The sequence below is a fragment of the Penicillium solitum genome (assembly GCF_028829755.1).
Source record: "Penicillium solitum strain IBT 25940 chromosome Unknown utg000004l_segment0_segment0, whole genome shotgun sequence".
Taxonomy (NCBI): Eukaryota; Fungi; Ascomycota; class Eurotiomycetes; order Eurotiales; family Aspergillaceae; genus Penicillium; species Penicillium solitum.
Genome location: NW_027072124.1, coordinates 2,316,157 through 2,328,981, shown reverse-complemented (window position 1 = coordinate 2,328,981; position 12,825 = coordinate 2,316,157). Strand labels below are relative to the sequence as shown.

Genomic DNA, 12,825 nt, shown 5'->3' with positions numbered 1-12,825 from the left:
TGGGAACAACAATTGAAGAGATTTGATAATATCGTTCAGTATAAACTAAACTCTCCAGCCTCAAGTAGCGCATAATATACTCACTTCACTCAGACTTAGGCTGTGACTACCATCTCATGGTCCTCACGTTGCTCATTCGAGCGCAGCTGCACTTCGGTAACATATCCCTTGAACTTGCGAAGGTTGACCTTCTTCTCGAACCTTGAAAAAAAAAAAGTGTTAACTCTATAAGAAGGATATCAGGTAGGAGGTTGACATACATCTCATCAATCTCAGCCGGTGTTCGGCGTGTCACTTCTGGAAGAATAAACCAGGCGATAATTACCGCAAGCGTGCCTGTACCTGCAAAGCTGTGAGAGGATAGCCTGTTAGTATTTTGCAGAGCCTTGACTTAAACACAATGACAAAGGACTAACAAGAAACCAGTTTTGACACCCCAGTGTGAGACAGGCGCGTTATTGATCATCAAAGGCGTACAGAAACTGAACATGATAGCGACCAAGTTTGAGGATGCAAGAGCCCAACCGGCTGTCTTTGCACGCAAGCGTTGCTGGGGGATCTCAGCGGCGTAGGCATAGCCAATAGCTGATGCACCAGTGGTGGACAAAGTTGCCAAACAAGCGAAGAAAATCTAGCGCGGTTAGTAATTTGCCAAAGATATGCTGGATTCTTAGGGAGGACTTACTAGAAGTGAACTAGTTGATGGCTTGGTATAATCAAAGCAGCCAATAATTCCGAGGCACAGAACTGACACGGATGTAACTGCGTAAGGGTAGATTGTCAACGGGCGACGACCGAGTTTGTCCGTGGTGACGGCAGTAAGTAACATAGATATCAACTGGACACACGATAAAATGACCGTTACCATGAATGGATCTTTGCTGCCAGCATATTGGACTACGACGATATTAGCAGCGTGAAAGAAGGGTATGAAAGGATTAATACTCACAAAAATATGTAGCGTAAGTGTTAAACACGGACAAACCGACAAGCTGTTGGGCAATCTTGGGCCAAGCAGCAATGAAGAAACGAATACGATTGCGGCCCTGAAAGACAGCCCAGGGTCCCTCTTCAGAGTTACACTCTGCGAGGATACGCTCCTCTGCAATGGTGGCAGTCATGACTTCCTGAAAAGATATGTTAGAGCTTTGTTTCAATATAGACAGGGAAACGATGGCACACAATCTGCTCATCGACGCTGTATCCCTCAACATTGCCATTGCACCTGGTTAAAACTTTGGCTGCCTTGTCGATCTTGCCTTTGCTCACGAGCCACCAGGGTGATTCTGGGATGAAGACAAAGATGACGATAATGATGCCAACCATATCCCACTGACCATACGTGGCAATTGTTAGTTAATATTTTGATCATGAGAAACACCACGAACCTGGGTATAGATAGGAACCCGGAATTCGTATGGGTCCTTTGCGCTGAGTTCCTGGAGTGCCACCGAGGCGAAGATCTGACCGACCACAAACCAACTAGAAAGAATCAGATAAACCCCCATACTTGCGATACTCCTAACTCACAAACTGTACGCGTTGATATAAAAACCTCGCAGCTGAGTCGGTGCAATTTCGGACAAGTAAAGAGGCAAGGTGGATTGCAGCATACCGACACCCATTCCAGAGAAGAGTTTCGCTGCGAGCCAGTGATCCCACCTTGTTGCAAAAGATTCAATAAACACGCTGATAACAATATCGAGCCAGATTATATAGAATGCGATTTTGCGACCGAATTTTTCTGTGGCATATTGGAGGAGCTGGGGAGTGGTTAGTCAATCGCTAGGTCAGCTCTGACGGACCACAGGACGTACAATTTGACCGACTGTTTGACCGGCGGATTGGACACCACCCCATGCGGAGATGTATTTGCCTGCGATAATCGATGTTCCTGGGGAAGCCATCTGTCGAATGAAACCCTTGTTGGAGACAATACCGCCATTCAGATTAATTTCTACCATCAGGTCAGCATAATTCGAAGCTAGCAGATCCTAAAAGCAGTATCTTACGGTAACCATCTAGCGATGCGCTAAACGCTGCGGTCATGGCAATTAGTGACACGGTCTTGAACCGTTTCACACAATGCCAGACACCAAGGTCGTCTTCGCGAGATCGCATGATGGGCCCCATGCTCTTGGTAGGTATAGCATCTCCCTGGTGGGAAGAAGCATCCTCAATATTTTCAGCGTTCGCCTTGGAAACATCCATCGTAAATATAAGTAGACACGGTATGTGCCCAAGAAAGGAAAAGTTACCAAGTTTCTATCAAGCGGAGGTCGGTAGCTGGAGACTAATCTTTATATTTCCATTTCTTTGACTGAGTTTAGAGCGCTAACAAGGATTGGTTTACTAACTCTATTATTACAAGGAGCTCAGCTACCTTTGGCAACTAGGTGTAAAGCCCAGCTCACAAATTAGATCTTACGAGGCTAAACTCGTCTGGTTCATTTGCCGACTGGCTATTTTAATGGTTCTCATGGGTTGTTTTCAACACGAGTAGCCGGTTGGCTTGTGAAAACGTATACTAGTGAGCGCCCAAATCAGCGGCAAATGCTTCGCTCTGAATTATACCGAAGCTATTACCTAGTGGCTGATCATTATTTATGGGGAGGTCGACAGGATGTGACAAGTTTTGAAGCTCGCCATGGTTTCGGTGTTGAGGCATACATCCATATGTCCCCTTGTCCGAGGAATTACTCTAGAACAATATGTGCTTTTTGAAAACTGTGCATTATTATTTTACTACTCGCAGAGTACACCTTGAATGTTCGAAAGCAAAGGTTACTATTGAATTGAATGCAACCAAGCGTCTTTACCCCGCAAACTCCCACTAGCCCTAACCAGAGAATCCCCGGTGGCGTAGCGCCTATAGGAGGAAATTCAACCTCCACATTCCATCCATCCCCGAACCTCAGACTTTTCGGGCAAAGTCTCCCCCGAGCTCCTTTCCAGGAAATCAAGGCCGAGTAACTACAGGTAAACTAGAAGAGCCTCGGAAGCAGCAACAGTGAAAGTTGCTTTCCCGCCAGAGACAGTGGCTGTCTCCACGCTCTCTGTGCCCTGAATAGCGCAAGTGCCATTGGCAAACGTCTGGCCCGCAACGGTCGGGTTCTCACCCTGATCGACCCGGGACGTAGCGTAAGGGGCAGTCAGCCTTTTAGCAGTGACACTGGGGGACGAAAGCCCAGACAGGGTGTATGTCTGCGACGAGCGTGTTCCGCTGGCAGAGATATAGTAGTCGGAATTATAGAGCAGGACCCGAACAGGAACACCAGCCTTGTAGATGGCATAAGCTGCGTATGCTGTATCTTGGCTATCCAGAGGCGCAATCTGGTCGGCGTTGACGAGCGCCATGGTGGCGAAGTACGCACCGTAGTAAGGGGAGCCTATGTTATAGCGGCCCCACCAGCAGTATTGGCCTTGAGGGTTAGCTTTTGATAGGGTGGATAAGTGTTTTGGGGTAGCTTACAGTTTCCAACGGTACCCTGGTGGAAGTAGAGGGCATTTGTGCCCATCAGGACAGTCTGCATCACGTAGTCCAAAATCCAGAGAGCAGCACCAAAAGTCGGGCTGATACCACCACCGCCTTGGGTTGCTAGGCACTTTTTAGCATTTTTATGAAGTGACAGTGGACGATAACGTACCAGAGTTGGTTTCGCCGAAGATATGCGGCTTGCCTTTTCCAGCAGCAGCAGAGATCTCAGCAGCATAGGGCTCGATCTGGGTGGCAATATCCCCATGGCCCATAAGAGTGGCCAGGTTGTAGGAGCCAGATGACTGGGGATAGTTGTGAGAGCAGTAATCTTTCACATATTCATCCGCATCACCTTCTTTCGCGGTAAGACCAACAAGGCTCATGGGTGATGTGCCAAAGTAGACACCCGCGGAGATGATATCAGTCGCAGAGAGATTTCCGCACACCGCATCTTGCCAGCTGACTTGGGATGCTTCATCTGCCGCAGCTGTCCAGGATTCGCCATTGGCAATAGGATCGCTATCAACAAAAACTGAAAACTTAATTAGCGTTTACACAGCCAAAGAGGGGTGAGTAAAGACCTACAGTTGGGCTCATTCCCCAGTTCAATGGAGTACAGGTTCTCCATTTTGCTTTGGACGAGAAGCGCGGCCGAAATTGTGTTATAAATATCGTCCAAACGGCGATTCAGTCCAATAATTACTTCTCCTGCATAGCCTGCAGCCAGAGAAATAAAAGATGGCCCATAAGTCAGAGTCTCGGGCGCAGCGCCTGTGCTAGCCACTGTATAGGTGACAGCCTCGGTCGACGAGCTATCGTAGGTTGCTCGGTCCCTGCATACTGTTAACAACATACATTACCCTATAACAAGGCCATACATACTGGGTGGTCCCTCCAATCCTCATAGGGGGCCATGTTCCTGTGAGATCCTTCAAGTTCTGCAGACATGCCGTTGTTGATTCGACATCTTGAATATACTCAGGAAACGCAAAGAACTCCAGACTTCACAATAAGTAAGTCTATACATTAATAGTTTGAATCGCGACTCACGATACACCAACTGGAGCTGCAGAGAGCTGCCCACTCGAGTTTGAAGGCGGGGATGTTGGAACATTGAAGCTCAAGCCCAAAGCCGAAGCTGTGAGGCCCAGAAGCGAGGCTGAGATGGGGAGAAAAGGCATTACTTTGAATATCTTGGACTAATACTTGTTGTTACTGAAAGACAACTATGACAACCAACTGCCAACCTTTATATATACCCTCTCACCCCACTCTCGGGGGAAGCATACCCGATCAACCCCAACATTATTCCGCTAATAATTGATCTACAATTCTCCAAAAGTTTTCTCAAAAGTAAACTTCTGGATCTGATAATTTCCAATCCAGTGACTTAAGGTCATTGACGTTGAAAACGCCGTGCTTTTCTGGGCTCTTGGGCTTTTGTAGGATCGACAGGTTCGTAACCCCATAGCAGATCATCTTCAGACCCCAAGACGATCCGAACCTCCTATGAGGTAGTTGCGCATCGCTATCGCAATTAACCCTAGCCTTCCATATAAGATTCTCGCGTGACTTGGTCTAAAGTAAACGGGTGCTTATATTAACTTATTTCATACACCAAATGCTCTCCTCTAGTATCTACTCCTGTCTTTTAGAATGACATCTTGTCCCCATAAAACATGACCAATTGATGATGAAATAATTCATTGAATGAGATCTCCTCTTTTTCCTACAATTTGTTCTAAGCCCCTATGCAGCGTGGAGACTTCCCGTGGTAGCCCAGTATACGTTATAATTGTATCCCTGGGCATCATAGAAAGCACTCAGTGTAACATTCTTGCCGTCGGCGGTGGAGGTAAAGTCAAGACTGAAAGCCCCGGAGCGTTTGATAGAGTCAAGGGCAAGAGTAGGCGTACCACTAAGTGCTTGGTCGCCGTAATTGCCAGACAAAACAGTTGGCCCATACGCAATTGCCACCATACTTGAATTGTCATTTGCAGCCACCGTACGGAGACTCATGGGGAAGCGGATTTCAACAACATCCCCATCGGCCCATGTGCGCGAAATTTGAGCGTATCTTCCGGGATTGGCTTGAACGTTTGGTAAAGCCTTCCCGTTCAGCGTCAGCTCTGCACTTGATGCCCATGCAGGGATGCGGATATTCATTGTCCAACGACCTCTACCGGAAACTTCCAGTCTCGATTTATCGCCGACGGGGTAGGTCGTAGATTGTTTCAGGGTAACACCCATCTCCGGCCATTTCAGGACGGAAGACATGAACAAATTGATAAATAATGTCGAGTCATTGTAAAAGTAGATCGAGTCCATTAACTTGGTGTTTGTCTCGAGTGCCGTTCCTTGACAGCACCAGAATGAGTCGTAGTCCGTACTCCAAGTACCGCCACCCCAGGCGGGACCAACACCGCGGCGACCCCCAGCGTTGAGAGGGGTGAAGTAAGTGATGTGGCCGTGGTGGTCATGAGGGTCCTGTTGGCCCAGCAGGTGGTTGAGTAATGCGGTTTCGTAGAAATCGAAATATGCCGAATTCTCAGAATCAAGAAGCCACAGCTCGCGGGTCAACTTGAGCATGTTATATGAATTGCATGCTTCACATGTGTCATTGCGAAGATAAGCGGCGATGGCATTTGGAGCATGGAAGTGTTCGGCTTGGCTGTTACCGCCGATCGCGTACGTGTGTGCTTTGACATTGATTTCCCAGGCATTGCGGGCAATATCAAGGTAGCGAGATTTTCCAGTGGCTTTGTATTGGCGAGCAGCCCCAATCCACTTTGGTACTTGAGTGTTTGCGTGTAGACCGTCGAACTCATCTTTGTTGGCTGCAAGGGGGTCGAATATAATGGCATGATCAAAGCGTTGGGCAACGGTAAGCCATCTCTCATTACCAGTTTGGTGGTAGAGGTCTGCCAACACCTCATTCATACCGCCGAATTCCGTTTGTAACACCTTTTGCATTGCATCGTAACTGAACGGTTCAGTGCGTTTGTCGACCCAGCTGGCCAAGGACAGTAAGACATCTCGGGCGGTAGTGTCGTTTGTCAAGCGCCAGATATCGAGAAGGCCTGCAAGAGTCTTGTGCACCGCGTAATACGGGACATTCCCATTTGTCAGAGTGCCGTTCTCGAGTTTTGCGAAGTCGGATTCTGGGAATCCAGATACATATCCGTCCGTGAAACCAACAGCCTTGTTGTTGGCCTGGCATTTTGCCAGCTCGGCAGCAAAGTATATCGCTCGGTCATAACATGTTTGGTCGCCGAGTACAGCATAGCATTGAGCCCAGGCAGTGAGGAAATGACCCTGGACATGCGAACGGAATGGGAAATCCGGAGCATCCCAGCCACCATTAGGCGTTGCCTGCTGTGTAGATAGTCCGTGAGTTGCCCGGAAGACATAAAGTAGTCTGTCAACGTCTATTTCTTTCAAATATTTCAGGGTACGGCCTTGGTTGTCCAGGAACCGGTCTTGGGCCAATTCGACACCGCCGAGATCGAATGCAAAGGCCTGGGCTCCAACATTCTTGATTTTTAAGTCGGATTGTCCATTGACAAAAGAGGAAAGAGAAAGAAGAGAGTAAATGAATAGTGTGAGGGGTTTGTGCCAGCCCGTGGAGTTTACCATTTTGACTTGCTCCGATAGATAGAAAGTCTAGCGGAAAGAATAGTTGATTTAACTATTCTGCGGGCGTTGTCTAAAACATGAGTGCAGCGGACTGACAATGAGTCCTTTATAGGATTAGATTTTTCCGGTGGGATAAGACATACATAGGTAGATCAAATATTGTATATACAATGCCAAGGACCTCCACACGAGTACTCCGTATACACAGGGGATTTCATGCGGGGATAGCCCTGGCGGAGAAATGCCGCCGGACTTGTTAGCCCTATAGTGTTCTAAAAAGGGAAACATGCCGGAGGGTCTGTAGATCAATTCACTCTATTTAAGATCGGAAAATACCAAAGGCCGATTAAATTTAAAGAAATATCTTCTCTGGCCTGGAATCGCTATTGATTGAAGTCTCGAATAAGCTGGATACGTATGCCAGCTGGACACTCGTGAACCCCAAACACGTAGTAAACACGATAAATTACAACTTAATATCTTCAACACATTGGGCTAAATCGTTTCTACTTGGATCTTAATGCTTCTTACGTGATGTTTGGCCTTCTTAGGTAGTTTGGAGAGGTTTGATGATGCTGTGATTTTAGGATATATATTTCTAGCATGTAGCATTGGAATTCTCACTATCATCATGATGAAGCCTTTTCATTTTCTTGAACTTGATCAATAGTGTTAAAATGTTCAAATGACCTATCAATAGCTATCTAATAACAAGATGGTTGTTGAGATATAGTTAACTATATTGTCTTGTTAGTCCTGCTAAGTACGTACTCCGTCCACGTATGTGTATTGCGATCAAGTATAAAGTCCGAGAAACAATAAGAAATCCCAGTAACCTGATTATAAATATATAATTTATACCTAGGTAGAACATTCCCAAGTAAAGTTATGAACATAAAGGATATTTTCGGTGGAATAAGGATGCCGAGGTAAATGTCGCCCCTATCCACTTCCGCGTCCTTCACCCACTCTTTTCTTAACAACTTCGCCTTCTAGATCGCTAAATTTGGAATTTTTGTTTTAGTTAATTTTCACTCTTTATAATTTACTATGTTCCGTCGATCTTTTACTCCTCTCCCTCATTCTCTTCGCGCCATTTCCTTCCCCTCCACACTCTCTCCTTCACGACTCCTTATCCGCGACTCTTTCTCCGCTGCTCCGAGGCGACCCTATACCCGATCCTACTCTACCGGTAAGATATAAACAGCCTAGACCCTTTCCCAACAGAAGCACTAACCCGATAATCGCAGCACCGAGTCCCTCCGCCTCTATCCACCCCTCACCACCCCACGCGAAGCGCTCTCGTCTCCGCCGCTTCATCGGTTTCACCTCCATCGCCGTCTTCGCATTCACCATCGGGCTAACCTACCAAACCCAACGCACCCTCTCACGCATCATGGCCACCCCCACCGAAGAGGAGACTCTAATCGCATTCGTTGCGACGGACCCTGCGACCTCAAAGATCGATAACACTATCCGCACCCACCCCGTCGCCGAGGCTCTCCGCGCAAACCCCGACTTCTCCGAAGCCCGCCCACACCTTACAATCCCGGAGCCTCTGCGCGAACGCAACCTGACAGCCGGAACGCTAGCGGGACCCGGGAAGATCGTCGTGCCGCCATATGTATTCAGCGAGCGCGGGGGTAAAACCATGATCTCGCTCATGTATCTCGGCGGTGATGTCTGCGGTCACCAGGGCATTGTTCACGGCGGTCTACTGGCTACGTTGTTGGATGAGGGTCTGGCGCGTTGTTGCTTCCCGGCTTTGCCTAATAAGGTGGGTGTTACGGCCAATTTGAATATCGATTACCGGGCCCCGGCTATGGCGAATCAGTATGTTGCTCTCCGTGCGGAGACCGTTAAGGTTGAGGGTCGCAAGGCGTGGGTGGAAGGTCGCATTGAGACTCTTCCGATTGATGGAACAGAGCCTGTGGTTTTGGTTGAGGCTAAGGCTTTGTTTATTGAACCTCGGCAAGCTGCTGTAAGTTGAAGGAATTTTGAGTTTTTGAACTTTTGACTTTTTTCGGTGGCTAATTTTTGGTTCAGGCACTTTCGAGTCTTTACAAAGTGGCGTGATTTGGGGAGATGGAAATTTCTGCATTTTTGGGGTTCCTGTTCCTGGTTCCTGGTGTCATGGCGAAATGAAATTCAAGAGATAGAATATCTTATATATATATATATATATTGTAGATGAGGTTAGGGGGTGTAAATATGGTATATCTGCTGAATAGGTCTAATATAAGACTATATAAGACTAATCTATACTCTTTTGCACGGTAGTTAAAGAAAACGCCAAGCAATGGCGACACCCCGCGATGATCACATCTTCTGTGACGCGGCCAATCCACTGCCCCTCTCCTTATATTTCAATGACTTTTCAGTAATTTCACCTTTCTTTCTCTTCATTAATCCCATATACCTTCAAAAATGTCTACGTAAGTTTTTTTTAAAAAAAAACCAACTCAATCCCAATCTATCCCAACACTAACCCTAAAAAAAAAACAGCAACATCACCTTCCACGCCAGCGCCCTGACCCGCAGCGAGCGCACCGAGCTGCGCAACCAGCAAGGTCTCACAATTTGGCTGACCGGACTCTCCGCCTCGGGCAAGTCCACCCTCGCCGTCGAGCTCGAGCACCAGCTCGTCCGCGACCGCGGCGTCCACGCCTACCGTCTGGATGGCGACAACATCCGCTTCGGACTGAACAAGGACCTCGGATTCAGCGAGGCCGACCGTAACGAGAACATCCGTCGCATTGCCGAGGTTGCCAAGCTGTTCGCCGACTCCAACTCCATCGCCATTACTTCTTTCATCTCGCCCTACCGGAAGGATCGTGACACTGCCCGTCAGTTGCACGAGGTTGCTACCCCCGGCGAGGAGACCGGTTTGCCTTTCGTCGAGGTCTATGTTGATGTCCCCGTTGAGGTTGCGGAGCAGCGTGATCCTAAGGGTCTGTACAAGAAGGCTCGTGAGGGTGTTATTAAGGAGTTCACTGGTATCTCCGCTCCTTATGAGGCGCCTGCCAACCCTGAGGTTCATGTGAAGAACTATGAGCTTCCTGTTCAGGATGCTGTTAAGCAGATTATTGAGTACCTTGACTCCAAGGGCTACCTCCCTGCCAAGAAGGAGTAAGGTGGTTTTTTCTTTGCTTATTAGGATTGGGATTGGGATGTATCTATGGGATTGACATAAAATAGTCCTGTACAGCGGATTGGATATGGTGTTTTTGTGCTTGATTCCCCTCCCCGCTTGCTGTACATACTGCGTGGACAATATAGATCGCTTTTGCACATGCATTTGATGAGCCGAGTTGAGAATTGGTAATGGGATCAGATCCCCCCTTTTGTTATTCGCTTGAATGCGTGGTCATTGAAATAAAGAAATCCAAAAAAAAAATCCAGTGCTAGTTTGTGCTAGATGTACCAAAGTGATATGTACGCAACGTCTCTGCGATGCCTCAAAAATAGGCAACCTTAGTTGAACTCGAATTCATAAAACACATAGGGCGTGTAGTCCGCGCTGCCCTCACCACCCGCATGCATCTCACCAGGATCATCCCGCTGCATACGACCCTTCTTGTCTCGCCCAAAGGCATTGCCCGCCAGATACGAGTATTTATCCTCGAGGTTATGCTTTGCGCGGTCTGCTTGCTTGGCAGTTTGCGTCTGTAGAAAGTAAATATCGTCAGTCCTTGCCACTTGTAAAATCCAACGAAAAGGAGAGCAGAAAGAACATACCCGGACCAAAGCACAGACGAAATCCAACGGCAATCCATACCGCAGCACCGTCTCAACAAACACTCTCAGAACCAAAATATGAATCCAGACCATAACAGCCTCACTCCAAGCGGTGCGACCGAGGCGCAGCGTCTCACCCCATACCTTACGCTCATCACCACCAACGCGCTCAACCTCCTTGCGCTCCTCCTCCTTTCCACCCTCGACATACTTAAAGTCGCGTGGGATCCACTTCTGCTCACGGCACTTATGCACGAACTCGACGCTGTGCTTCTTGAACGCTGTCACAGCGTACAGCGTGAACTCGCTGTCGGAAGCGACCAGCTGCGCGGACCGGGGAACCACCATTGGCGCGACGGTCTCGTAGGTCTTCAGGAAGTCTTTTACTAGCTGGGCGGGCACGGCGACGAGGTGAGTTTCGATGTATTCGGAGTCCTGGATGATAGTTTTCGGGTCGACCACTGAGGCGAGCGACTTGGTTGAGAGGTTGCCTCTGTGTAGAGCGGGTTAGTTCTGGTTCTTGTATGCTAATTACATACGTTGTAATTGTAGTCTCTGTCGTATTCAACGTACGCTTGTTTCCGCTGCAATGTGGACAGCGTGTTCTTGACCTGGTTATATTGGGAGTACTTGAATCGGATGTCATTGTCGATGCTGGCGGCTTCCTATAGTAGACAAAAAGGATTAGTGTGCAAGTCCAAGCCAGGCTGACCCCTCGTTTCTATACGCGATGCAACACACCTTCTGCAGGAGATCAATCAACTCCGCCAAGGGCTTATCGGCCCTGTACTTGACTTTGTTCCATTGGAAAGTACGCAGGTACTGATCGACTGGCTCTGTAGGCAGTCAGAACCTAGAACACAGAGATACCTCTTCCAAGACTGTGCTGTGTTTCCCCTCCACAGCCAGACCAATACCAAGCTGGAGACATACTATCATTGACAACCTTCATCTGCTCAATCTGCGCCTCGTCCTCCAGGATGTTCTTCAACGCATCGCCGACCTTGGCAACGACACCCTGGCACGAAGACTCGAGCTTGGACAGCTCGTCCGCCTGCTGAACAAGAGCATCTAGCGTGCCGATCTTGAACTCCGGGATTGGGAAGGAGGTGGTGGAGCCATTGTCCGGGGAGACGGTGGTCGAGACTGCCTCGAGGGCGTCATCGCGGTGGTGCGAGGGGACGATGGAGTTTGGGAGAGAAAGGAGGAGGTATTTGCTTGGTTTGGACATGGTTGATTATGTATTCGGGGAATTTAAGGGCCTTCGACGAGGCTTAGGAACGGTTTCGGGGTTGAGGGGGGAGCTCGGGTGGCCTCGATGTCGTAGGCGGTGGGTGCTTGGACCAGCTATGTCCACCTTGCACATCTACACGTTTTTACGTTTACAAGAATAGTCACTGATGCTGGTTATCATGGACGTGCAAGTTGAGTAATCTGATCATGTTGACTAGAAATTATATAAAAAAAAAACATTATATTCTCAAATGTTTCTCCCTACGGTAGTGGAAATCCCTTGACAGAAACATAGAATCCCCCCGAAAAGCGCAATTCCTAACCGACTTTCCCATGGATAACCTGTGACAACGTTCAATATCAAATCAAATATTCATGATATCATACTAAGAGCCTAACTAACGTATATGAATACCAATGCAGCTACTACCGCATTTCACTTGAAGTGCTGTATAGAGATGCATAACGCTAGAAGACGATTCAATGCTCGCTCGAAGTCAGAAAACAAAAAAAAAAGAAAGAAAAAAAAACCAACGTGCCTCGAAGGACAGGAAGTGAACCACCCATAAGGAATTTTGGTCGCCGGAACAGCCAGTGAGGCTAGATTTAACTAAAGCCAGGGCCGATGAAATGAACTAGCTTCGAATCTGCAGAATATGTAAGGAAAAGGTGGGCATGAAGAAAGAGAGAAAAGGGCAGGACAGGGTATCTGTATCGAGCGTGCAGAGCTGATCGTGAAC

General features: G+C 48.0%; 6 protein-coding genes across 6 annotated transcripts; 2 read left to right on the top strand and 4 right to left on the bottom strand.

Moving 5' to 3' along the window:
• Positions 1-95: 95 nt before the first annotated feature.
• N7455_006877 (uncharacterized protein) lies at positions 96-2,211 on the bottom strand (the record flags this gene model as incomplete). The annotated part of the gene is made up of 10 exons (XM_040953638.2): positions 96-201; positions 261-350; positions 417-631; positions 686-897; positions 950-1,127; positions 1,183-1,332; positions 1,389-1,482; positions 1,531-1,763; positions 1,818-1,957; positions 2,013-2,211. The coding sequence occupies 10 exons, from the start codon at positions 2,209-2,211 to the stop codon at positions 96-98; spliced, it is 1,617 nt and encodes a 538-aa protein (XP_040815959.2).
• A 762-nt stretch (positions 2,212-2,973) lies between these two features.
• On the bottom strand, positions 2,974-4,659 carry N7455_006876 (glycosyl hydrolase family 79 C-terminal domain-containing protein; the record flags this gene model as incomplete). Its single annotated transcript, XM_040953672.2, has 6 exons — positions 2,974-3,422; positions 3,473-3,598; positions 3,648-4,010; positions 4,064-4,311; positions 4,361-4,480; positions 4,529-4,659. 6 exons carry the CDS (start codon positions 4,657-4,659, stop codon positions 2,974-2,976), a joined length of 1,437 nt encoding a protein of 478 aa, XP_040815855.2.
• A 568-nt stretch (positions 4,660-5,227) lies between these two features.
• N7455_006875 (uncharacterized protein) lies at positions 5,228-7,114 on the bottom strand (the record flags this gene model as incomplete). Its single annotated transcript, XM_040953590.2, has 1 exon — positions 5,228-7,114. The coding sequence occupies one exon, from the start codon at positions 7,112-7,114 to the stop codon at positions 5,228-5,230; it is 1,887 nt and encodes a 628-aa protein (XP_040816029.2).
• Positions 7,115-8,164: 1,050 nt separating this feature from the next.
• On the top strand, positions 8,165-9,190 carry N7455_006874 (PaaI family thioesterase; the record flags this gene model as incomplete). The annotated part of the gene is made up of 3 exons (XM_040953563.2): positions 8,165-8,306; positions 8,365-9,095; positions 9,161-9,190. 3 exons carry the CDS (start codon positions 8,165-8,167, stop codon positions 9,188-9,190), a joined length of 903 nt encoding a protein of 300 aa, XP_040815852.2.
• A 351-nt stretch (positions 9,191-9,541) lies between these two features.
• N7455_006873 (adenylyl-sulfate kinase) lies at positions 9,542-10,247 on the top strand (the record flags this gene model as incomplete). The annotated part of the gene is made up of 2 exons (XM_040953631.2): positions 9,542-9,549; positions 9,620-10,247. The coding sequence occupies 2 exons, from the start codon at positions 9,542-9,544 to the stop codon at positions 10,245-10,247; spliced, it is 636 nt and encodes a 211-aa protein (XP_040815983.1).
• A 341-nt stretch (positions 10,248-10,588) lies between these two features.
• N7455_006872 (H(+)-transporting V1 sector ATPase subunit C) lies at positions 10,589-12,083 on the bottom strand (the record flags this gene model as incomplete). Its single annotated transcript, XM_040953715.2, has 5 exons — positions 10,589-10,780; positions 10,853-11,345; positions 11,426-11,517; positions 11,594-11,688; positions 11,786-12,083. 5 exons carry the CDS (start codon positions 12,081-12,083, stop codon positions 10,589-10,591), a joined length of 1,170 nt encoding a protein of 389 aa, XP_040815922.2.
• Positions 12,084-12,825: the final 742 nt, after the last annotated feature.